The following is a 27459-nucleotide window of genomic DNA, read 5'->3' as shown; positions in this document are numbered from 1 at the left end:
CATAATCAACGGTGATGCGACTCCTCCTTCCGTGTGTCTGTCAAGATATCCTCATCCTGCACCTCGGGAATCCGCATTTACAATTCAGAGATACCTACAGTTTGCCTTTGCGGTGTCTTTCACCAAAAAAAAGACTTAATTAGATACAGTGCTGAAAATGGTATCAGCCTCTCTCAAGTAAGGTAATTTTTAGATCCACATTTCCACGGATCATGAATAATAATTTGACAGCAATAAATACCTTCTAATCACACTTGTCTGAAAAGATTATGATGGTTGAACATTCCTGTTACAATGTTCTTACAACATTATCCTTAGATAGTAAAGCTAATTCTCGCTAGAAAGAATTTTCTTCAAGCAAATCTTCCTCCCAGTTCAGGCTCCTTTCATCACTTCAACCAGTTTCTGGCAACAGCTTACAGCACCAAGAAGGTGGCTGAACAGCCACTCTGTCACCTTCAGAGAGCTCTGACAGCACCAGTCCACCTTGACTGCCTGGAACCAAGTCTCCAGCTCCTCCCGTCCCCTTCCCCTGCCTCTCTAAGGTCCAGGCAGGACTGGCTGCATAATTTGTGGGACCCAGTGCAAAAGGGAACAGTGAGGCGCCTTATTCAAAAATGGCTAAGAATTTCAAGATGGCGACAGCACAACATGAAACCAAGCACGGGCCCTGCGGAGCACAGACTCCCGTGTGACTGAGCGGACCGTGTGCCCGTGAAGCCCTCGCTGAACTGCCCAACCTCTCAACCAACCTGCCCCCAACCAGGTCCCTCAAGTCCACACACTGCACTGCCTTCCAGCCAACTTCTGGTTCATTCCCTCACCTGGAAATGTCCACAGAACCTCAGTGGAAATCAATCTCTCTGGAAACACCGTCTCTCCTGCAGCCTTCTTCAGTGTAGAGAAACTTTTCTCCTATCAGGCCCTGAAAAGGTTTGGCCATTTTCTGAGCTTATTGATTTTTTTTTTAAGTAAGCTTTACGCCCAACATGGGGCTTGAACTCATGACCTGAGATCAAGAATCGCACGCTCCACTGACTAAACCAGTCAGGCGCCCCTTAGCTTATTGATTCTTTTAGAATCATTGTCTGTTCACCTTAAAGTGCTTCTTTCTAAGATTCACTCTATCCTTACATACTACCCCTCTTCTCCCAACCGGGTCACTCTCCTCTTTCATCAAAGTTAGGGACTGAGATCACAGCCGTCCCCATGGTCTGAGGACATCAGCAACACTGGGTTACCCCCCTCTCTGAAAGCGTGAAGTGCCTTGACTCCAGGACCCCACAAACCTCCACCACGTTTTACTGGAGTTACCGCCCCCTGGTTTACCGCCACCAAGACTGGCTCCACGCTAAGTCGGAAGTCCTAACATCACAGCCCGTGACGACAAAAACATGGTGTTCTACCTCCTAAAGCATACTTAGAGAGCAACAAGGCAAATAAGTCTTCCTCCAAGACTGTTTATTGAGTTAGCCAGGATTAGTGACAGGGAACACTCTCCACACCAAGTCAGCAGTCCACAGCTTCTCGGTGACGCATGCTTCCACTCTTTGGAACTGTTTCTAAACAACAGTAACATTTCGCAAGGTTCAAACCCCATACAACACGTATTCCTGATTCCACTGAAAAGACCCGAGAAATCATAGAAACCAAATAAACAAATACAGACAATTTTAAACTTAAGATGTTCTGCCTTCTCCCCACATCTTGTCATAAGAGATACCTTATGTATTTTAGTCCTTCTGGTTAGCTAAGGAGTATGTCTTGAACAACCCTGAAATCTATCACTCAGAAAATCGAAAGATTTCTCCAAACACTGAATTCACACATTCATCGTGCATACATGCAAGTTATCACTTGCAAGTTTTTGGCTGTTGTTTTTTTTTTTTTTTTTAACATGAGTTGGATATACTGTGATATTAGCTTTCTCATTCTCGATGTCTATACATTTTCAGCACACACTTCCCTTTTTACTTCGCAGTGTTCGCTGGGGCAGAGGAGACAAGCAAAAAGTTACCGGGACAATATCTAATTTGATCCAGATATCAGTTATTGAGTGGATATCATGTGCTAAGCACAAGTCTACTATTAAACAAAAAAATTATGTCTGAACTCTCTGGAAGGGGTGGGGGAGGGGAAGCAATATGATTTATACAATCAATTTGTTTTCATCATTGCCCATTTTTCCTGTCTTATCTGTATGAGTTCTCAGCGATTCAAAACATTTCTACAACCAGACACAGATGGACAGAGACAGGGACACACACGTATAGAGATTTCTATCAGTAGCAAAATGAATTTGAATCTGTTGCAATTTTTAAAGTTTTTGAAATCTCTCTAGAACTTCCATATGGCCCTTTGTACTGAATACCAATCCCACCGGCCAGCCTTTCCAGCCAGTGCCTGGATCTGCACAAAATCACTTCAACTTATCTGCCACTATCTCACATTGAGGAACTGCACTCATTACATGCTCTTGACCAGACCTCTCATCATTTTTGCTTTTCACGTGCAGATGGTCTCGTACTTACCATGGTTCAACTTCATGATATTTAGACGTTACGAAGGTGTGAAAGAATTTTGAATTTGGATCATGTCCAGGGCTGGCGACACGCAGTTCACCCTCTCGTGATGCTGGGGCAGCAGACGCAGCCCCCACGCAGCCACGCCATCATGAGCAGAGACAACCGAGATGCTGACAACCATTCTGAACCCAGGTAACCATTCTGTGCGTGTAGTTTTCAGTAGAGAATTCAATAAATTACAGGAGGTAGTCAACATTTTATTAGGAAATGAGCTTTGCGTTCAATGATTTTTGCCCAACTGTAGGCTAATGTCCATGTTCTGAGCACATTTAAGGCAGGCTAGACTCAGCTATAATGTTCGGTAGGTTAGACGTATCAAATGCATTTTGACTTCATGATAGTTTCAACTTCCGTGGTTTATCCAGACATAACCCCACCGTAAGTCAAAGAAGATCTGTATCTTCTCCCTGGTAAATACTTGTACTGCAGATTACCTTGCCATACAGAAATGACCCAGAACATCTAAAGTTGAATTATGGTTATTATTATTGCCACCTGCCTTCCAAACACACATGTCTTCCAGCCAATTGAACCAAACTCTAATTATAAAACTGGCTATTTCTAAAGAGATACAGATGTACCATTGATGCATTTCCAGAAAATTTTAAATCCTAATCAAACTTTTATCCTTTTAAGTGAATGTAAACTCTGCCCCTTCGGCTGCAATATTGGTTTGCTTCACTTTGGATCACCAAGATTTTGTTAGGCAACACTCTATTCCAGGTACTGTGCTTGGAAATGTACATGTAATGTTTAATGACATAGTAACTACACTTGTTTAATGTAATTTAATTAAACATGTAATGTTTAATAACATAGTACCAGACAACCCACTTAAATGAGATTGAGGGTGTTCAGAGCATCCTACAGAGTCACGGTGTGGGCTACCAACAGCCTGAATAGAACTGGAATAGTACTCCAATATGGGGTACTCAGCACAGGATCTGAGTCTTGAAGGATTGTGGGGGGGAGGTGGGCTGAGACATTAATCATAATCGATTAATTATTCACTGAACATCTACCATATGCCCAGGGTGGTGCCATGCCAGAGTTGGTCTATGAACTAGATACTGTCCCCAGTCAATAGCCAAATTCAAGAGGGTAATGCAGTCAAAAGAGAAGTATGATGGGGAAGTCCAGTGAGCTGTGGGGCCATCTCAGAGAAGCACCCCAAAGTAGGAAACAGCATGAACAATCTGGAGGAGGAATGAAAATAGCTCTTTGGGGAATTACACATCATTTGGCATGGAAGGCCTTTCTGAGCAGGAGAGTTTCAAGCTGATACCTCAGGGAAAACCTTTCTGGGTGCAACATCCAAGTTCCAGTTGGGAAGGCTCTGTCCCAGTGCTCTCCATGCCGGTTGGCTGGGATTTTTCTCAGAGGGGCTCACAGATCAAAGACATCTGTAAAGAATTCCTCACCCATCTGCCTTCACCCTGTCATGAAAGATTCTGATTCATTATAAAGTGGGTTCTATTATTGCAGAAACAAAACAAAACAACAAAACAAAAACCTTGCTGGTAACTTTACTACCGAATTTTTTAGAATTTTTGAATGAACCAGTCCTGTGTGGTACATTTGCTCAAAAATGAAAACTCACTCCCTTCGGTTTCTGGTGACCTTCTGAGAAATGCCACAATGTGCACTTTTACCCCCTAACCCATGCACGCAGGCAATCCAAATAAAAATATACCCGCAGTATAGATCAAGGTTAAGATTTTCAGTCAAGATGCAGATGGATATTCTATTAATGATAAAAAACGCTGGACTCAGACTTTCCAGTTATGGATAACATGATTCTCACAGACAAAAGAAATGTTGGATTTTACCATGCAAAGTTGGGCCACACATTTGACTTTTGGGGCACCCGGGTGGCTCAGCCGGTTAAACATCCGACTTTGGCTCAGGTCATGATTTCACTGCTCGTGAGTTCAAGCCCCGCGTCGGGCTCTGTACTGACAGCTCAGAGCCTGGAGCCTGCTTCGGATTCTGTGTCTCCCTCTCTCTGCCCCTCCCTTGCTCACGCTTAGTCTCTCTCTGTCTCTCAAAAATAAGTAAAACATTAAAAAAAAAAAATTGAATTAATTACATCCTTGGAAAAATGTAAAGGAGTCATGGTTTCCAGGCAACAGAAACTCTACTTCTAGCACTTTCTAGCATCGTCCTCAGACTGCAGAATGGTTGGGCTCTCCTCCTCAATGACATGATCACTTGGGTCCATCTTGCTCATTCAATCGCCTCTGCTTCCTGGTGTACCATCCTGTATCAACATCCCCTGTTCCCCATCACCCAAGAAACTCCCAGGGACAGTCCCTGGAGAGGGCACATTTTCTTCTGCTATGATTCATTTCTTGCCAGCACTCGGCCTTACAGCTTTCCCCTTATACCTTCCAGGAAAGCAAAGGAGGGTAGAGTAACCTGGTGGATGCCCAGACGCTCCGGAGTGGGTGGGCAGGGAAAGTGTAGACAACTTCCACATATCTATCCACCATGTTTGCTCTTTAATACCTAAATCAGTTTTAAAATAAAATCTTTCTTGGGGTGCCTGGGTGTCTCAGCTGGTTAAGCGTCTGACTCTGGAATTTGGCTCAGGTCACAATCTCACGGTTCGTGAGATCGAGCCCTGCACCGGGCTCTGTGCTAACAGTGCGGAGCCTGCCTGAAATTCTCTCTCTCCCTCTCTCTCTCTGCACCACCCTCTCAAAATAAGTAAATAAACTTTAAAATAAAATGAAATCTTTCTTTAGACGTTTCCTCCACAGTCTTAATATACACATCACAACAAATACTCTGAGCACAAGAGCCCAGATAATATGCCCATTTCACAGATGGGAAAAATGAGTCTCCGTGAGCTTCAGCATGTCCTCAAATTTAATGAAAGGAATAAGTGTACATGAAGTTACATATGAGAGGAAAAGACCAACAACAGCTGGCCTGTGACTCTTTTCAAAATACACTATTTTCTCCTCAATTTAAAAGATACTAAGATGTTGAAAAGCTGCTACTGTGGTTATTTTCTAATTACTACTGCTTCTCCCAGCTCCTGAAGCTTGAAAGACGTGTATAGTGAAGCCCAATGAACAGCCAATTCAGACACCAGACTTTCTCGTAAAGAGCAGGAAATGATTAAAATTTAAGCTTCTAATAAAAACGCAGCCGTAACCACTTTGATTAATTTCTTCTATTATGTGAAAGATACATGCTGATTATTGTAAATGATCGAGCAATATGTAAAAAGACAGAGTAAAAATGAAAAGACTTTGTCTCCTTTCCCCAACCTGAGTCACTGTTAAAAATTTTTCTCTAGCCATCAAGATTTTCTCTGCTTTTGAAAAAGTTTCTCTTTCCCTCGTCTCATCTATCTACCTGACTGTACTAAATACACTACACTCTAACCTACTTTTGGTATTTACCAATATGTCGTGAACAGATTTCCGTATCTGCTGTGGCTCAGTATTTTTGATAGCTACCTGATGTCCACCATGCAAAGACCTGTCTTTATGTCAAACTAGAATCCACCAGGTCAAAGAAAGTATTGCCCATTTCTAACATATTTCACTTAAGCTTCACTGGGGTCTGCTGCTGTCACATTAAAAGAATTTGGATTTCATACCCCATTCAAGAGGGTTTGGTTACCATCACGAGCTCCTTCTCAAGAGCTCATTTATTAGCAGTCAGAACATAAAACCCTGGACAGTATTTTAGCAAAACCTGTGTGATTCTGTTTCCGAATCCATAAATATCATAATTTATTTTTTTAAGTTTATTCATTTATTTTGAGTGAGAGAGAATATGAGCAGGGGAGGGGCAGAGAGAGAGGGAGAGAGAGAATCCCAAGCAGATTCTGAACCGTCAGCACAGAGACCAACGTGGGAGTCGAATTCACAAACTCTGAGACCATGACCCTGAGCCGAAATCAGGAGTCAGACGTTTAAGCGACTGAGCCACTCAGGAGTTACATCTGAGTTTTCGTCTATTTGCCCTCCCAAGACTAAATGCCTGGGGTGCAGATACAGTTACCTGCTGTCAATATTTCCCCCCTGTCTCTCGCAGGAGTGGACACCTGCCATATGTTTGATACGTGAATTATTTAATGAAGGGCAGGTAAACAAGCTAATGGGAGGCATTGGTGGAAAGTGTGAAAATTAGATAAAACTGAAGATTTTATATGATAAAATACACTAAAACCTTCTTCGCAAATATTTACCTGCAATCCAATGGCATTTGTTCATCTCCAACATCAAAATTCTCCTGGCACTTCTGAGAGAAACGTACCGAAATCTACACTTGGAATGAGTTCACTCAGCGTTAACTACGTTAAACGAACAAAACTCCGGAAATCTCAACAATCTCCGCAGCTTATTCTCGGTGGCCCACACAAACATATGCTGCCCTTTTTCCCCAAAGACGTTGATCTGAGCATCTATAAGTAGAGCTTCGGTGCTGGTAACACATCAGGCTTCCTAACGCAGGATGCCCCCAAGGTGGGGCAAACAGCAGCCCGGCTCAGTTGACATTTCAGATGCCTAAATTGCCTTTTTCAATACCTACGGCATGTTGAAACCCTGTAATTTTCTCCCTCTGTCAACCTGCAATATTTCATTTGCTTTTATTTACTCGGGAACCCCAGCAAAAGGGGACTCAGCACCATGCCCGTAGCCGGTTAGCTGTCACCGGGCTTTCTCTTGCGCACTCCTCCTGCGCCTGCCCTTTATCTGAGGCTCGCAGCCCTGCCTCACGGTAGAGAAACGCTACATACGTGCACTGAGTGCGAAGTTGACGCAGCGTTTCCCTCTATCTTATCGCTTTAATCCTCTCCTTTCTTTTTTCCTTCTGATTCCACCATTTCTGAATCTTTATACTCTGTGACCTGGGCCTCAAATAACTAACTTCACATTAGCCAAAGAGATCCTCACGTCCTTGGAGCCCAGGCATGCATGCATGCGTGCATTCGTTCATTCATGGATAATGGATTGAGTATTTCCTATACATCACACGCCAAGGACATGAAAGTGTCTAAGACAGTCACAGGTTTTGAAAATTCAGGCTAGCAGAGAGAAAAGGCACATCATCCATTAATGAGAACCCATCGTGACAAGATCGCTAGGAGCCAGGAGTGTGCGCTAGGAGATCTTCGATAAAAGGGTAATTAAGTCTGATCGGGAGGGTGGACAAAGATGTCAGAATGTTCTTCCCAGGCAGGCGTGGCCTCCTTATCTTTCTCTTTCACTGTTTTCTGCTTACCCGTATTCTGGGTCTTCTCCAATTGGTGTTTGTTTTTTCTCTCTCCCTCAGAAAACTAAACTCCATATGGGCACAGAATGTGTTCTGAACCTTCGCACCCCTAATACCTATCACAGCATCAGTTATTAATTAAGTAGTTAACGCATCAACTTTCCTACTCAACAAACCTGCTGAGCGTCCTCTGTGTGCTGGGCACCCCCCAGGCCCGGCAGATAAAATAGGCTGAGAAGAATATGCCCAGTGCCTGCTCTCAGGGAGCACACAGTCTAATAAACAGAACATAACTGTCGGGTCCGTAGTCTGTTTGGTGGCACCAGAAAGAAACCAGCAGCCAGCTGAAAGTCAAGTTGGTCGTGGAGTCATGACGGCAGGCTGCTACATCCTCCAGGGCAAGCCAGGGGAGCCTGTTGTGTTAGAGGACTTCTGAATAGAGACCCAAGCAAATGAAGGCATGGGCTGCGTGGACACCTGCGGAGCAATGTTCCAGGTGGAAAGGACTGGGGCGGGGAGCACCTGTGAACATGGTGGGCACAGCAAGGAGCCACGAGAACAAGAGGGGAGTAGCTGGGGCGGGGCCACAGCGGAGCAGGTCACGGGATGGCTCTGTGTAGGACTTTGGGTTTTTCTTGGAGCGGGAAGGAAAGCGTCTGGGATATTCGGATGGATGAGTGACGCTGATTGGGCTTCTGTGTGGGAACGGACTTCAGGGTAGGCGAGGAGGGTTGGGGAGAGGAGAGATGATGCTCCCTGCCCAGGGAAGGGATGATGGTTTAAGAGAGGGTGGCTATGGTCCGGGGGAAGGGAGACAATGGCATCTGGCTGTGTGTCAGATGTCCAGAAAGCAACCGCTGATTTGCCGAAGGCTAGGATGCACTTTCATGGGCTCGTTACCCTCAAGTGCATAACATATATAAAGAAGTGGCTATTTCTTTCTCTCTCTCACAAAGACACACACTCAGTAATAATGCATTCTTGGCAATATTAACAATGCATTGATGTGATTTGTTCGCAGAACAGGTCTTCCAGCACTCGGATTAGAATAACGGTGTGTTCTCTGAAAACTTAAACGAACAGCTTCCAGGTGTCATTGGAAAACACATGACAAGAATGTTGTATTTGTCCTCAGAGGCCAGAGGGGAAGCTCTGTACTGTCTGCTACTATGTGACCCTGGCCAAAGTGTTTCATTCTCCTGTTTTCTCATTCCAACTAGGAAGGTAATAGAGGCATATTCCCAACCACACTGAGAATGAAAAATTAATTCATATGAAAATGCATCATAAATAATACAATATAATGTATATGTTGATCAATATCTAACATATCAGAGGCACGTCATGGCTTAAAAGTTATTTTCGTATCTATTTGATCATCACGATGCACGCAGCGGTAGGTACACATCACAGCAAATACTCTGAGCACAAGAGCCCAGATAATATGCCCATTTCACAGATGGGAAAAATGAGTCTCCGTGACTTCGGCATCTCCTCAAATTTAATAAAAGGAGTAAGTGTACATGCAGTTACATAGGAGAGGAAAAGACCAGAAGCATCTGGCCTGGGATCTAACCCTCTCCCGATCATCTTTTGATGGGGGACATAGAGACAGGGGTAGACACTCCCAAGGAAAGAGCGTAGAGCCTGGCCTGGTCTCTTTTGAACATGCTGATCACTGCACCTCCTGGTAGAGAGATAATCGTATTGGCCAAGGGGAGGATGCTTGTCTACAGAAAGCTGTTAGCAGCGCGTCCCTGGCCTAGGATTATCATCACCATCAGACCCGGGACCCAGGGATTAATGAGGCAGGGCCCCACAGAAACATCACGCAAGCCACGTAATGATCTGAGTGTAAAATGGAGAGATTTCAAGGCCAAAACACTGCAGAGAAGGAAAAAGTAATCTAGACATCTGTCTCAACCAAAGCTGGAGAGAAACAGTTTACATTTCTTCTACAGACTGTCACCTATCAACAGTCTGAGTTATTTTTCCATGCTGCTGAGTGCATAAGAGGATTGTCTGTATCCCAGATATCCTGAGTCTTCTGTGGGTACAAGTTTCTCTTCTATGCACCGGTTCTCAACCTAGGCTGTAAATTAGAATCAGCCGGGGGAGCCCAGAATGGCTACATCCCAGAAAAATTAAGTCAGAATCTCCAGGCATGGGGCTACGGTTGGGAGGCGGGTGTCGGTCTTTTACAACTCCCGGGTGATTCTAACGTGCAGTCAAGGCTGAGAACCCGTGCCGAGTCCTGAAGCTTCCGGCTGTTTGATGTATCGCCTTCTTTCACATAGTTCACAGTACCGTGAAGAAATACAGCTGATCTCTGACCTTGGTAGATGATCTTAAGTGAGGTTTTTCACATTATGTCAATTTTGATATATTCCAAAATGAAGTCTTGAAGACCAGTAAATTGAAACCTTTCACTTAATTTTTACCTGAATCAGTAACAATTTCTTGCACAGGAACCTAATATTCTTGTGTTCATGCAATTATTTATTTGGTGATTGACTTATTCACTGCTTGGTCCCCCAAAGAATGTAGGTAAGCTTTATTCACATTTATGTGAACCTGGTCACCAGCAGAGTATCGAGAAAGTTCACGGCAGCAATAAAGGCAACTTGTAGAAGCAAGAGAATGATTGCCTAGGAGTCTCCAATGGATACAATACCATCTACTTCTTTTTCTACAGCATCGTCTTGAGGGCAGGAGTTCTGACTCCATGTATCAAAGATTAATTACAAACGTCAGTGCAGAAGTAAACACTGCAGGTCAATATCTGAGCCTGATCATTTGGAAACATCATGTGTTGACCAGCCTCTGGCACGTGTACGTTTGGCAACTGAGTTTGGAACCCAGGACTGATTCTCCCCCCTGCATCCCCCCCAGGCCTGCCCAGGCCATACGGTTCTCACCAGATGGAGCAGGGACCCTCCTGAGGAAACGGGGGTGTGCGGATCCGCGCCCTCCTTCAGGAGCCGGAGCGCTGCAGGACGGAAAAAGGAGAAGGCGGTTAGAGCACGTCTTTTATCCACCCCGTGAATACAAAACCTGTAGCGGTTCATTCAGCTCTAAACTGCAAACAGCCACAAAAGCGAAAGACACATGGATCGCCATCTGACCTCAACTTCGTGTATGTAGGGCTGAGGGCCTCTATCTGCACATTCAAACTTAATCCTCTATTTGTCCGTATAATTTCCTATCACAGCTGTGCAAATTATTCAGAAAAAGGAACACTTTAAAAAAAATCGTATTTACTTCAATTCAAGTTAGTCAACATACAGAGTAGTCTTGGTTTCAGGAGCAGAACCCCGTGATTCATCACTTCCATACGACGCCCAGGGCTCATGCCAACAGGTGCCCTCCTCAGGGCCCGTCACCCATCTAGCCCACCCCCCCCCACCCCTTCCAGCAACCCTCAGTTTGTTCTCTGTGTTTAAGAGTCTCTTATGGTTTGCCTCCTTCTCTGTTTTTATCTAATTTTTTCCTTTCCTTCCCTTCCCTTACATTCATCTGTCGTGTTGCTTGAATTCCACATATGAGTGAAATCACATGATATTTATCTTTCTCTGACTGACATTTCATTCAGCACAATACATTCGAGTTCCATCCATGTTGTTGCAAATGGCAAGATTTCATTCTTTTCGATCGCCGAGTAATAATACTCCATTGCATATATATACCACATCTTCTTTATGTATTCACCAGGGGATGGACATCTGGGCTCTTTCCGTACTTTGGCTATTGTTGATAGTGCTGCTATGAACATTGGGGTACATGTGCCTCTTTGAATCAACACTCCTGTATCCTTTGGATAAATACCTAGTAGTGCAACTGCTGGGTCATACGGTAGTTCTATTTTTAATTTTTTGAGGAACCTCCATACTGTTTTCCAGAAAGAGGAAAACACTTTTGCATTTTATTGTTTCAAAGTGTCCAGTCTGGATACCCTCTGTAGGGCCAAATAATAAAAAGAAATTACTTCACTAGGCTCATGTAGGCACTGGTTCAGTTAACTTTATTTTTTAATCTCGTTAGGACCCATTGGTTTAAAACAAAGTTTATACTTTGCATGTTAAACCTCCTTTCATGTGACAGTAGTGTACCCATCATTCCAAGAAGCACTATGGGACAAGGCCATTTCTATCTAAATTACTAATGCCGGGGGTGCCTGGGTGGCTCAGTCAGTTAAGCGTCCGGCTTCGGCTCAGGACATGATCTTGTGGTCTGTGGGTTCGAGCCCCACGTCGGGCTCTGTGCTGACAGCTCGGAGCCTGGAGCCTGTTTTGGATTCTGTGTCTCCCTCTCTCTCTGCCTCTCCCCTGCTCGCACTCTGTCTGTCTCTCTCTCTCTCTCAAAAATAAAACATTAAAAAAATTAAAAAAGAATAATGCCAAATAGGTCAAAACATATGCCAATTATCACACTAAATGCACAGTTGGAAGGTGACCTGTGTTTCCATTTAACAGCAAAGGTGAATTCATTAGTACAAGGAACGCCCCGGGGAATAAGGAGACCTCTGCTTTTTCCACTGGCCCCAGGGCCAGCCTCGCAGAAAGGTTCATCAGCTCCCCAAAGCACTCTCCTGGTTTCCACAGTTAACAGCAGTATCACAGTCTCAATAAAAAGCCGTTAGTGCATTTTCCACAAAAATTATAATTAAAGCAACAGTGACTCTTTTTTTCTATTGTAACATAGAACTGAATGAAATGGCTCAGATTCAAACTTGTGCCTCACTGAACACACTCTCTTTCCATGAAGGTTCTTGGCAGTCTGGAGTGCTACCTGCATGTACCTTCTTTGCTATGGCACCCCAATTCTTTTATGTGCTTCAATCCCCAGTGTGTCCCCATCTTCCCCAAAGCTAACTGCACGTCAGAAGGGGCGCCACGGGTCCTGGCGGACACGGCTACTCCGGCAGTCCCCTCTCCAGAAAGGCCATCCCTTTGATGGCATGTGCACTGGAGGTGAACAGGGAAGCAGAACAGCCTGTCCAAAATGAGGGTAAGGTGGTGACAGCAGAGGCCATCCACACCCAGCCCCGCGTGCCCTCCAGACAGCCCTTCCTGAAATCAGAGTGCCTTTGTCCAAATGTCTCTTCCCAGGGAACTCTGACACATTCCTGTGCTCGGTCCACAGCGGTCACATGTGGCTTCTTGGATCTGTACCCGCTCACGCCCGTCTGCACCCTGAGAGCATCCTTAGTAGGAGAGGATCCACACCTGTTCATCTTCCAAATGGCTTCCTCTTGGGATGCTCTTTCTCCAGTGAAGAATTTAATTCTCCTCGTAAGACAAATTCTCCAAATGTGGGTACTTTGTTACAACACAACTTGCCCAAGATGGCTGTCTCACGGGATCGAGAGTAACCTGACAGCACGTGGGGCATCCATTTACTTCCTTGGGCATCCTGCCCCTTGGCCATCAGGACAACATCTAGGAAGGCATTGCCTTTCCTGTCCTCTCTGTATTCCTAGGAGCAGTCCCGCATGGCACAACAGATGCCCTTTTGCCCCCCTGTTCCTGGCTCTCTCTGTGCACACGAATTGTAAACAGACACACTTTCTGTTCCCTCACATCTTCTTACCCTTACTTTTTAAGTATTTTTAAATGTTAATTTATTTACTTTTGAGAAAGAGAGAGAGAGAGAGAGAGAGAATGAATGAATGAATGGATGAACAGGGCAGAGGCAGAGAGAGAGGATCCCAAGCAGGCTCTGTTCTGTACCATCGGCGCAGAGCCCGATGTTCCTTGGACTCAGGAATCGTGAGATCATGACCTGAGCCGAAATCAAGGGTCAGACACTTAACTGACGGAGCCACCCCAGTGCCCCTTCTTACCCTTAATTTTGAAAAGCCCATTGCCGACAACGAAAAGTGAATTTAACATGTGTATCAATGCTTTCCTCAGAAGATGAACAGCACTTTTCCCTGAATGTTTATTTTTTTAACAAATGTACGTATTCATCTTGAATTAACTAATGTCTATAGAGTGCTTTTACAGCTTCTACAGCCAAGCTCTTGAACTACAAATACAGTAGGAGGCAGATTATAGTGCTTATGACATGTGTAAAACGCCATCAGGTTTCTTGAATCGAATCCACCTTGCACATGTGTAGTGAGTTACACATAATAGGAGCCGGTGACACCCTGGCCTTGGGGTTCCACAGACTTGGCTCTGGGGCCTGGCCCCAATGGGAGAGCGACTGAATCCTCTGTGCCTCCGTGTCCTGTCAGATCAAAATAACGGACAGTCACTGGACTCAGGTCATGGGGGCCCTGAGAGAACGGAAAGGGGACGACAGTACGGCATATTCGTTGTGCCCCCGGCACTGGGTACCGATCTCCAAAGGATTCCTATTAGTATAATTATTCTAAGTCACAAAACCCCATAATAACAGACTTTAGAATCCATAACTTAAGGTTTGTTCTCAATTTTCTCAACACCTTCTGATTTTTAAACGTCGAATGTAAGCGTAGGACATAAAGAACCCCAACCTTGCAGCATTCACCCAGACGATGCGTGTGTGATGTGCCAACCATGAAAGGGTTGAAAAGGATAAGGCAGGAGACCCTACAGGATTCGGACACCAGTTTGTGGGCAACAAAGTAGATGACAGGGTTTCAAGCAAAGGATTTGAAAAGATGCATGAGCTAAGCATAATATGGGCTGAATGTGTGTGTGCTTCCTGAATTCCTGTGTTAAAGCCTCAGCCCCCAAGGTGACCAGATCAGGAAGGGTGCTGCCGGGGGCTGATTATATGGGAATGAGGGAGATAATGAGGACCGAGACCTCCTGGTGGGATTAGTGCCCTTATTCGGGTACGAAGAGACCACAGCTCACCCTCTCTGTCCTGTGGGGACACAGTGAGAAGGAGGCCATCCATAAATGAGGAAGCAGCCCTCAGCAGCGGTCACCTCTGCTGGCACCTTGATCTTGGACTTTCTGGCCTCCAGAACCGCGAGGAATAAGTGTCTGTTGTTTAAGGCCCTGGTCTACAGCATGTCTGTTACAGCGGCTGCTGGAGGGAAACACAAAGGCCTGAAGGGGTCTCTTGCTCCCACCCTCTGTGTAAGTACTGAATGCAGGGTGCCTAAGTGGCTCAGTCGGTTAAGCATCCTACTTCGGCTCAGGTCATGATGTCATGGTTCATGAGTTCAAGCCCCACATCGGGCTCTGTGCTGTCAGCGCAGCGCCAGCTTCAGATCCTGTGACCCACCCCCCTCCCGCCCCACTCAAACTCACACTTTCTCTCTCGCTCCTTCTCTCTCTCAAAAATAACCATTTAAAAAAATAGATGAATTCTGAAAGCGGATTCACGATAAGGCAGTGGGGTGGCAGTCACAGCAGTGAGCGTGCACAGCTTTGTTGTGGAAGATAGAGAACACACTAGGCAGGCGGGGACACAGCGGGAGTCTGAGCTACATGGCATGGGGGGGGGCGTCTATGGAGCACTGACACCACAACCAGGGAGAGCAGTCTGTAGGGTGCAGAACGTAGATGAGTAATCAAGAGGCAGGGGGAGCCGCACGGGCGTACTGGGATGGATGGGGACGGAGATCTGGGTGGATGCAGGGATGGAGGGAGGGAGGGAGGGAGGAATGGGTGGGTGGAGGGAGGGATGGATGGATGGATGGATGCAGGGATGCAGGGATGGATGGATGAAGGGAGGGAAGGATGGGTAGAGTGATGGAGGGAGGGATGGAGGGAGGGAAGGAGGGATGGAAAGCTGGACAGACAGATATGCCTTTATGTGTTTACTACACATTTTACTGATACAAAGGCTGTGTAACCCACAACTTAGAAATAACTAAATATACAACGCTGAATGTTGTAAATGCCATATAGCCAATTGATCTCACAGAATAATTTTCATGCTTTTTGTTGAACTGTTATATCCACAGCCAGTCTGTGGCTATAATTAGTGCATATGACCTTGACATTTGGGTAGATATTCTCACTGACACTGGTGAGTAGAGCTGGGGGTGGGGGGGTTGTAAAACTATGGCTGGCAGGCCAAATCCAGCTGTGGATTTTGTAAGACTTTGAATTAAAAATGATTTTTACATTTTCAAGGCATGCATAAGAAAAGAAATAAAAAATAAAAAAATCAACCAAAAAATTCAAGAAGACTGGGCAACATAGACTTTATGTGGCCTGTAAAGTCTGACATATTTTCTATCTGGCCCTTTCCAGAAAGTTCGCTGACTCCCCTGAAGTATGTCAGATGTCACTCACTTATCAAGGACCTGAGAAACATCTGTGGAAGTAAGACCAGGGTTTTTAGACAATGTATCATATTTTGTCACATTTTTGGTGCAGACATAACACGTTTATTTTTAATTTTTTAATTTTTATTTTTGAGAGACACAGAGATAGAGCATGAGCAGTAGATGGGCAGAGAGAGAGGGAGACACAGAATCCAAAGCAGGCTCCAGGCTCTGAGCTGTCAGCACAGAGCCCGACACGGGGCTCAAACTCATGAATCATGAGATCATGACCTGAGCCGAAGTTGGACGCTTAACTGACTGAGCCACCTGGGTGCCCCTGACATAACGTATTTGTAAGTGTAGCCCTGAATGAACACATCCTCCAAAACTTCTTAATTCTAGACGATCAGTAAGACAGTAAATGACGCCGACTTTCGTGGTGTAATTCTCTCATCTCAGGCCCCCAACAAGATGTCACCGAACCCAGGGTTGGAAAAAGATGTGACACATGAGACAGCACATGATTGGGGGGCACTTTCAGCACTCACCGCAAGACACAAACGTGACTTCGAGGGCCTAAATGAACTAGTTAGGAAGTGATGAGTGTTGCGTATTACCCTTGGTTTTATTGCCATCTACCTAACTGTAAGTTTGTATGCTTTCACTTTTCTATAGGCTTTGTTTCCCTGCTGTACAACCAACTGGCAAATTCCTGAACATTTAACAGGGGGCTCTCAGGGGCTAGGAAGGTAAACTCAGCCCACCACGGGGTGGGGGAAGCCCGAGGTCGAGAAGGAGGGGGGCCAAGAAGGTCCAGGATGAGGCAGGCACAACACCCACGAACTCCAGAACTTTGTGCCACAGTGACAGACAAGGAAGTCCCACCCCTCTCGTTTGGGCCACACATCAGCCTACGGAGAAAAGAGGTGGGGACCATTTGAGCATGGTTTTTCTCCCTGCATAGAATTTGAGCTATTGTCCCAAAGGGCTGATTTACAGCCCTGAATTCAAACCACGGACTGCACGCTAAGCGGGTTGCCCGTGGAGACCAAGGTGGGGACTCAGCTATTGACAAAATAAACATGTTTTCATATAAACACACACACACAAACGGTAGAGTGAGCTAAATTCTAGGTCTCTGCAAAGGGTTAAAACCAGACATGGTAAAGAACTTAGATGCTAAGATATAATGAAGAAAAATGCCACTTGCAGCCTGATTATTTCATCACAAAGAATTTCAAAAGAGGAGAGGGTCCATGTTTCCAATGCCAACATAGCAGAGCACTTTTCTAAGTACTTGGGGTCTGACAGGCCAAGAGCAGCAGCAGCAGGATAGAGAAATTCCAAAACCAAGACACGAGTCAAAATCCATTTTCAGGCCCTCCAATTACTCCTTTTGGGTAAACCTACCAAATGTAGGTTAAAATACTTTCTCCCCAAAGGTACACGTTCATGGCAGCCTCGTAATAACGAGACTCCAATCGCCAGTCGAGTGAAATGGCAGGGTCTTTCTGTGACAATAAAATCCGCAGGAAAACAGCCTGAGGAAAAACAGCCATCTGGGGACCAAACAGAATAATGAAGCTGAGGCTTCCTTTTATAGTGTCGCCGCTTGGAACTGATTCAGCATTTATTGTATATTTGTGGCTCCGTCATCAAGCTGCCACAGAGCTCCGCCGAGATGTCTGTGTGCGGGGCATGATTTGATATTTAAAAAGACACATTCGGTCTTTAAATCTTCAGCCATAGGGGTAAAAAATGGATGAAAAGACATCATAAAATTTTGCTAAGGAGCTTTACTTGAATATGCATAGGCTGTCCCCACTCCACGTCCCCACCATCACCAACAATCCCCAAACCCAAGAGTTCAGCTGGTAATTAGCACTTGTTCCGAGTCTCCAGCTATTACTGTGACTTATCTGGGTAGATGCCACACAGCACATTTAGGATGGTTACTGGACAGCAACTGGGGACAGTAACTGTTTTGGGGATCCTATGAACTGATATGGATACCTCACTACAGCAGCAATCAATGCTCGTGTGATTTTCACGATGAGAGCAGGTTTATACTCACAAAGATTTTATGTGTAAAATCAATGCCTGGGTGGCTCAGTGGGTTGAGCGTCTGACTTCGGCTCAGGTCATGATCTCACAGTCCGTGGGTTCAAGGCCCACGTCAGGCTCTGTGGTGACAGCTAGGAGCCTGGAGCCTGCTTCTGATTCTGTGTCTCCCTATCTCTCTGCCCCTCCCCTGCTCGTGCTCTGTCTCTGTCTTTCAAAAATAAATATCATTTAATTTTTTTTTTTAAATCAACAGAGGGAAGGATACATGAAACACACCATAATCTGGGGTTCTAGTTGGAAGTCCGGTGAAGGCATTTTCTAGAGAGAGGAAAAGACAACTCTTAGGTGATAAAATGTCAGCAAGTGGAAGGCTTGGTTGGGGGGTTGGGGAGGTGTACAGGAGTTTTTGATTTATTTGCTCAACTCTTCTGAGAGTTTAATTTAATTTCTAAATAAAAAATTACAAAGAATGACCACAAAAAATCAAGGCAGGGTCCTTTTGCCCCTGAAAGGATGGTAGAAACATCAATTGAAGACTTCCAAAAAGGTTGGGGAGCCTGGATGGCTCCATCGGTTGAGCGTCGGACATCGGCTCAGGTCATCATCTCGCGGTCTGTGAGTTCGAGCCCCGCATCGGGCTCTGTGCTGATGGCTCGGAGCCTGGAACCTGCTTTGGATTCTGTGTCTCCCTCTCTGTCTCTGCCCCTCCCCCGCTCATGCTCTGTCTGTCCCTGTCTCAAAAATAAATAAACATTAAAAAAAATTAAAAAATATATTTTAAAGACTTCCAAAAAGGTAGATGTGAGAATTTCCATAACAATCGATAGTCTTCTAAGAAATGCTTTGAAAGGTTTATCTTGTCAATATGTCAACAAGGAAGGGAAGCAGAAAGCAGGAACGTAGAGATTAGGTTATTAACCCCGAAGGCATGTCTACTTGCACAGCAGGAAGGATTCCCCGCCCTAAGTAGAACTCAAATTTTAGGATGTCTAACAATGACTTGAGTTTTTGTGTTTTTTTTATAGATTTTTCTAGTTCAGTGATTCTCAACCTACTTTTCATTATCACTTCTTCTCTGTCAACGTCTACCATGAAATTGTAGTACCACAGGCATTCTGTCCATCTGTTCAGGTGCTGTGACCTCTGGAGGGCAATAGCCCATTGGTAAAGTTAACGCTTTTCTCCCCCCAGAAAGACTTAGGGCCATGTCTCCCCAACCCTTCAGAATCACGCCCTAGTCCTACGTCCAGATAAGGATTCAGGCATCCAGGGATGGGATCCAAAACTCTGCATTTCAAACACACACTCCAGGAGATTCTGGTGCAGATGGCCACCTAAATTCACTTTGAGACAAAGTGCTAGGATTTTATAATCTTGGAAAATTACCTCCAAACACCTTACTTGGAACAAGAGACTTCATGGCAATGTTAAGAGCCCACGGCAGATCCTTTCCCATTAATCGGTCATTGAGAACGTGGCCCCTGGCACTGCTTGAACCGCGGGAACCGTCAGAACTATTTATTCTCAATAAATGAATAATAATGAATAATATTCTCAATAAATGAATACTTAGCCAAACCTGTCTGAGCTGAATCTTGGTTTGGGGGGTGATCTGAGAGGTCAAGGTCCGAGTCAATGGGGAGGCCTCAGGTGATGCTGGAGTCCAAGTCTCGGGCAATGATGCTCAACCCTCATTATGCTTAGAACGTCTCCCAGAACTTAAAAATAAATTAATCCCCCGGTTCTGTCACCAGATTCTTAAAATCAGGAAGTGCCCAATTATGTATATGTTTTTAAGGTCAAAGTACCTTGATGATTATGATACTGGGAAGGGTGGGAAACAGCGGAAATCAGCATCCAAAGGGCTGGCTGGCCTATTTGCACCCCAGCCCACAGCGATCTGAAGAGGGTCTAGCAGGTTCTGAAGCTCGCCTTGAGGACTTGCTTGGGTTCTATATTCAGGGGAGGTGCTCAGTCACACATTAAGTGGTTGCTTCTGATTTGGATCAGGTCTACCTATGATAGAAGACAGGATCCAGTAGGCAGAGAGGGAAAGATTAGGACCTGAGGTCCCTGGGTGGGGAAAAACACCTATTTGGGAACAATGCTGGGGGTGTGTGGCCACAGCAAACCCCCTCAGGCTTAAGGTTCCTCTTAACAATGGAACAAACCCCACCTACTCCCCCTCGGGGTTCCCTCGGGAATTTGATGAAAGACATACTTATGGCCAGAGACCACCCCTCCTACAATGGGAAGGAGCCCATCAGGAATGGACAACCCAGCACCTAGAGCGATCCAGCCAGTAAGGGTAGAGCCTGAAAAGGACCAAAGGGGAAGGGATGGCGGAGGGGGAGGGCTGACCAGAACCTTATAAAGCAAGGACCCTCCCCTACAGTCCTCGGCGTTCACTTTCCAATGTCCCCTCTCAGGAAAGAGAGCTTTGCTACTACTCTTCCCTTCTGATCTTACACTTTTAATAAACTTCTGCCCGATGCTCATTCTGTGTCCCCCTCTTCCTTCTTCGAAGGGGCGAGACAACGAACCCCGGGTATTGTGGTGAAAAATCCTGCAACAACCCGCATCAACAGGACATTCAAGAATGCCACCAGCCACTCTCCTGGAAGAGGAGACCCAGGTAGTCAGGGACGAGTTTGGGTTCTAGGCTTAGCAAGAGAACTACAGACAAATCAATCACGTGCACTGAGGACCACCTTAGTCATACTGACCTACTGAGCTTCTGGTAGTTAAGGCTAATTTCGTATTACTTTGCAATGAGTTTTTGTTGTTGTTGTTTTTTCCTTTTTGTTTTTGTTTTACTTTGCAATTAGTTTAAGAGTTCTGCTTTCCTACTAAACTTGGTCAAAACTGGATCTGATTAAAATCTGGAAGTTGTGAGACGGAGATCCAAGATCACCATGGCCAGGCTGATTCAAAGCCCCACCTAACCCGCTTGTGCAGCTGTGACTAATGCAACAAATGTCCAGTGCGTGTCTTTTATGCGCTAAGCACTGTTTCAGGAGTTGGAGGTACAGCAGAGAAAAAAATAGAATAAATCCTGCTTTAATACAGTTTATAATGTTGTGGGCAACAACACATGAAGATAGAAGGCAAACAAGCAATTATTGTATATTAGAAGGATTTGTAGTTCTCGAACACTGACTAGATATGGTGACTCTTTTTAGAAAATGATTTGCCATTTCTCTCTTCAAATGTTGCTTGTAACCCCTTTCCTCCCTTCCCCGCCTTCAAGGCCATCACTGGCAAGGAGCTGAAAAAGTATTAAAAAAAAAAAAAGGCTTCTATCAAACTCACCTGTTCTGTAGAATTTCAACATATATTACTGTGCTTATATGCCTGGCAGGAATGAGGAGTGGCCTCTGTACCTAAACCAATCCTAAATCATTACCTCTCTGAATATTCCAGAACAGACCCAAAGTGACGATTTTACAACCACACACAGTTAACTACACCCTATTTGTTCAGACTGCGATGGAGGTATAGTAAATCCAGAATGTACACAATATAAATACATGCTTTGCTTTTTATTTTTCTCTATAATCCTCTGTCAATTTACAACACATAACTTCAAAATGGGCTTTATAGTTCAAATTTTAGAAGTAGCCTTAGCTTAAAAAAAAAAAAAGGATTCATTTTCCAAAAATGGTAAAACAAATGACGTACATAATTGACATTGCTACTAATCTAGAATTCTCTTTACATCTTATGGTAAAAAATGGTAAAAAAAAAAAATGGTAAAAACATGAGGTACACAATTGACGTTGCTACTAATCTAGAATTCTCTTCTTAGGGCAGTAAAAACAAACAAAAACAGAAACAATAATATAAAAAACATCCTTCAAAGTTACTAAAATGTGATTTACTTGAAATGAAAAGTAAAACAAGTATTTACCCTCTTTTAAAAGTAAGGTAAAGGGGAATGGTGGGGGGGGGGGCGAGCAAAATAGGGGAAGGGCAGTAAGACTACCGTCCCCTGAGGAGCCCTGGAGTAACACACAGAATTGTTGCATCATTACATTGTATACCTGAAGCTAATATCACATTGTATGTTACTTTTACTGGAATAAAAATAAATCATGACAAGCCAGTTTCAAAAAACTAAATCTTAAAAAAAAAGAAAAAAAAATAAGGCAAAGGGGAGAGAAATATCTGAGTATTTATGCCACTGACCACGACCTAAAGATAAACTCAGACAGAAGAGAGCGGTAGAAAGCATCCTAGGCTAATCCTTGATTTATTGGTAGTTGGGTAGATGCAGTCTTTTATTCTTTCTTATTTCCCCTCCAGTCTTCCTCACCAGGTAACTGACAGACATAACACTGAGTGCAGGGTATTTTGTGAATTCCAAGGGTCTCACAGATATTCTTGAGTTTTAAACTCGTTTTAAAAGTGAAATTTCAGGGCGCCTGGGTGGCTCAGTGGGTTAAGCGTAGGACTTCGGCTCAGGTCATGATCTCACGGTCCGTGAGTTCGAGCCCCGCATTGGGCTCTGTGCTGACAGCTCAGAGCGTGGAGCCTGCTTCGGATTCTGTGTCTCCCTCTCTCTCTGCCCCTCCCCCGTTCATGCTCTGTCTCTCTCTGTCTCAAAAATAAATAAACCTAAAAAAATATTTTAAAAAAAAGTGAAATTTCATATGAGCAAAGTTTGCTCTGCCAACCTCCACAAATTGGAGCAACAGACTCCCTGAAGAAAACTGGAAAGGCTCAACAATTTTTTTTTCAATGCTTTAATTCTTCATGAGCTAAAAATAGAGTGAAGTATTACATGGAAAGACACCAGGTACCTTAAAGCGATCACAAATGAAAACACTTGAGAATTGGTCCAAGAATAGGCAATGTATGAAAGAATAAAATGTCTACCACCGGAATGTTTCCAGGTTTGGTCGATTATGAATACAGCTGTTCCCAACATTCTTGCACAAGTCTTTTTGTATAATAATGTGTTCATTTTTACAGGGCACATACCCGGAAGTGGGAGTGCTAGAATACAAAGTGTGCACGGATTTGAATGTACTAGGAATTGTCAGAGCTTTCACAAGTGGGTTATGCCATTTTACACTCCCACCAGCAATACACCATGTTCAAATTGTTCCACGTTCTCATCAATGCTGGACACTGGGTATTTAATGGAGCCATACTTATGGGGAGGACGACCTCTCTCCACGTGGTTTTCCTTCGCAGCACCCTCATGAGTTTTAAGGTTGAGAATCCTTACACAAGTATTAGTCATTGGGAGATCCTTTTCTGTGGTTCCCCAGTCTCCTATCCAATATTTTATAGTGGATTTTAGCATGTTTTCTTACTGGTTTACAGCAGTTCTGTATCTATTGCATATCATTGCTGTTGCTTTATTTGGCTAATGTAGAAAATCACAGTACTTTTCAAATGATAAAGTAACCTTGCATTCGGGGGTACAGACAATGGTCTACTTTGTTTGCTCGGTGGTGATTCCATGAAATTCACTTTTGATAAATCACAGGTGCACCTTTATTGCCAAATCTTACTGTGCGTTCTGTTTCACACTAAAAGATTAGAAAATGAAAAAAAGGTGTGACAGTACTGTTAAAATAATGAGTGCTAACGTTTCAAAATCCTGGATACTAAATAATAGCTATTCTTTGGTAAGTCTACCTACAGCAGCTAACATCAGTGAGAACAAAAATGCTCTCCAGAAACAAAAAATCTTGTGTGCCACGAGATGGCACGTTTCTCCTTCATTTCCCAGGACATTCTTCATATCAAGGAAGCCATGATATATCCCTATGAAAACCCCAATGCCCCTTTTTTTGAAAACATGGAAAGCTGATCTTAAAATTCACATGGAATTAGAGGGGGCCCTGAATAGCCAAAACAATCTTGAAAAAGAATGAGAGAAAAGAAAAAGAAAGTTGGATGCCTCACGTTTTCTGATTTCAACCCGTAATAAAACACTACAGTAATCAAAACAGTGAGGTACTGGCATAGGATAGATGTACAGACCAATGAAATAGAATTGAGAATCCAGAACCCATAAACCCATACACAGATGTTTAACAGATTGTCAGTGACTATTCCACATCATTCAATGGGGGAAGGAATCGTCTCTTCAACAAATGTGTTTGCGGGGACAACTGGATGGCCACCTACAAAAGCATGAAGTTGAACCATTATTCACAACATATAAAAAAATTAACCCAGCAGACCCATAAATACAGAGAACAAACGTTAAAAGATTTAAGTGGACGCTCCTCCAGAGACAATATACACACATGACCACAAAGCACATAAAAATGCTGAACATCATTAATCATTAGGGAAACACAAATCAAATGAAAACCACAATGGTACCACTTCACACTCACTAGTATGACTACAGTAAATTTTAAAAATAAGAATAACAAGTGTCGGCAAGGATGTGGAGAAACTGGAACCCACCCACACTGCAAGTGGCAATGTAACTTTGATGGTTCTTCAAGATGTTAAATACGGATTACCATGCTAACCTTCCTACTCCTAGGTATAAACCCCAAAGAGCTGAAAACAGGTACTTGAACAACTACTTGTTCATGAACGTTTATAGCAGGGCTATTCACAACAGCCAAAAGGTGGAAACAACTCAAATGTCCCTCGAATGACTGATGGATAAACCAAGTGATTATATCTACAGCATGGAATAGTATTCGTCCATGAACAGGAATGAAGTGCTACACATACAATAAAAATTAACCTTGACAATATTATGCTAAGTGAAAACAACCAGACAACAGGCCACATACTGTGTGATTTCACTTACTTGGATTATCAGCAATAGGAAACCCACGGAGATGGGGAGCGGATTAGCAGTTATTAGGGTTGGGGGAGGGGTAAATGTAGGGTGACTGCTTAATGGGTATGGTTCCCATTTGGCCGGGGCGGGGGGGGGGGGGGTGAAAATGTCCAGGAACGAGATGGTCCTGATGGATGCACAACATTGTGAAGGTGCTCACTGCCACTAAACTATACACTTTAAAGCAGTCAGTCAGTCAAGTGTTCAACTTCAACTCAGGTCATGATCTAACAGTCCGTGAGTTGGAGCCCCGCATCAAGCTCTGTGCTGACAGCTCAGAGGCTGCAGCTTCTTTCAGATTCTGTGTCTCCCTCTCCCTCTGCCCCTCCACTGCTCATGCTCTGTCTCTCAAAAATGAATAAACATTATTTTTTTTAAATAGTTAAAATGAGACGTTTTATTTAAGATGTATTTTACCACAATTAAAAAGTCCTCATCCCCCTGTTGTAATGTCTTGAACTTTATAACCTTCTTAAGCCATGTACATTTTATTACAATTAAGTTTTATACAGCTATATCTACAGAGAATCTAACGTCACGTAACTTTATTTATATAACTCCCATTTGTGTTGTTCAATAATTCTGAGGTAGAAAGGGAACAACTTTGGGACATAATTAAGTCTTCTTATCTGCATAATATTCATTTAGAAATTTTTTCTCCAATGTGCTAAACGTCTGCACACTTTAGTCCCCGTAACAATCTCAGCAGAATAGTTTTGAATTCATAGGTATCGTTTCTGGTCACACAGAGCTAGTCTGGTCAGCACCACGGACACCAGTTTTTACAATTTTCAACTCAGCCTCAAATTAACCACAGGCTCTTAGCTGTTCCTTGACCCACCTACCCTGCTGTTTCCCAGGTTCCTATTTCAACCACTTACTTCCTTTTGGAGTCTCGTTAATCATTACATTTTTCTTTTCTATGCTCAGACATATGCCCCATTAAGCATTTATAACTGTTGTCCCCAGAGAAGCTCATGTAGAAAAATATGTACCGTGTGACGCATTAAGGCAGAGAGATTAATGCCGCCCCCTAGGAAATTATCAATTCCAATTTCAGTACTTGCCAGAGGCTTCAGCATTCAACAAAACTGAGGGAGCCCGCCCCTTCCCGGGATGCTGATGACCGCAGAAGCCACCAGACCAATCTATCTAGCGGTGTTAGGTCTTCCCATGGAAGGACTGCCCGACAAACACAAAATCGACAGTTTTTAATGTCCCTGCATGTGGAATAATTTACTTTGGATTCACCAATTTGCAGTGTGTGTCTTAAACATTTTTGGAAGTCTAATATTATGCACACCGATGAAGTTACACTGGTGAGTAGTAAGCACTTCGGCTCGTCCCCGAGGTACCAAGCACACTTCTGTTCCTTGAAACACCAAGGCAATATAAGGCATGCATGGTGGAAACCATTCTTGAAAGAGCAGCCTTTTCCTGGTGTCCACGTCTGACTTAGCCAGACCCCATACTGAGCGTTTACGCGTGATTCGTGATGTTCTTTGTTTAAGGATTCGTTACCAAATGTGAAGAGAAGGCCAAAAACGTCAGCGGCAAGGGTAAAAATGAGTTAAGCTGCAGGGAGATTTCAAACTGTTGTCCCTGGAAGTGGTGCCTCTGACGGAGAGACACTAGAGACAAATAGGCTTTTGTCCTGAGGTGCCACGTGGTCAGCCTCCAAACCAAGGTCTGGTGCCCTGCTCTCCTGAAGCTCACGTCTGCGGCAGTGGGGTTAGTCTGGGCTGTTTTCCAGCCTGTTGACAGTCATCGAATACACAACCAACCAGTGTCGTGGATCATAAAAGTCATCTCTCTTCAACCCAAAACTCCCTAAAACAACAACAGAACACTGGTTTAGCCAGAAACTGGAATGATGAAGTAAATGACAGAGATCACTGAATAAGTACATCTTCCATCAGTCTGGACTCGACACGAAGTAAACACAAACAGCAAAACCCAAATGATCTCTCCTCCTCCTCTTCTCCCCCTCCTCCTCCCCCTCCTCCTCCTCCTCGCCTCCCCCTCCTCCTCCTCCTCTCCCTCTCTCTCTCTGCCTCCCCTTAACTTTTCTGCACGACCCAACCAGAACACGCTTATTCTCTGGTTTTCCTTCTGTTATTCAAGCTACAACAACCTAATAGGCAACACATGGACAGACCACATACAAAAAGCGGATCCTTTCTGAAAGGAAGAAATTTGAAGTAGGCGTCACACACTTCCCCGAGCCTCACACTTATTTAGGGGACACAACGACCCAGCTGTTACCTGAAAACATGTTGGACACAGAATCAGGCCAACGTTTCTCAAGTCCACATAGGTCAACATTAGAGCCTGACTCTGATTCGGACACGTAAAAAAAAAAAAAAAAAAAAATTGAAAAGTCTATATAAATAATAATCTGTTAATACCTCGGCATGTGAAAACTAATAAAAACCTACAATAAGAATCTTGATTTTACAAATGAGGGAATGGGGACTGAGGACACACAAAAATGTTCAGTTACATTAGAGGATAGCGGTGACTCAGGGTTTTGATCCCTA

The 27459-nt window shown here is 44.1% G+C and overlaps 1 protein-coding gene across 3 annotated transcripts in view; it reads right to left on the bottom strand.

Annotated features, from left to right (window-relative positions):
* Positions 1–27459, bottom strand: part of MYO16 (myosin XVI) — a 605690-nt gene that overhangs the window by 401184 nt on the left and 177047 nt on the right. For all 3 annotated transcript variants that reach the window (XM_027065214.2, XM_053217786.1, XM_027065212.2), the window contains exon 3: positions 10739–10809. In XM_027065214.2, the coding sequence (XP_026921015.2) occupies positions 10739–10809 (71 nt within the window). The remainder of the gene's footprint in view (positions 1–10738; positions 10810–27459) is intronic.

The sequence above is a fragment of the Acinonyx jubatus genome, chromosome A1, assembly GCF_027475565.1.
Source record: "Acinonyx jubatus isolate Ajub_Pintada_27869175 chromosome A1, VMU_Ajub_asm_v1.0, whole genome shotgun sequence".
Lineage (NCBI taxonomy): Eukaryota > Metazoa > Chordata > Mammalia > Carnivora > Felidae > Acinonyx > Acinonyx jubatus.
This window is presented reverse-complemented; position numbering and strand designations above follow the sequence as displayed.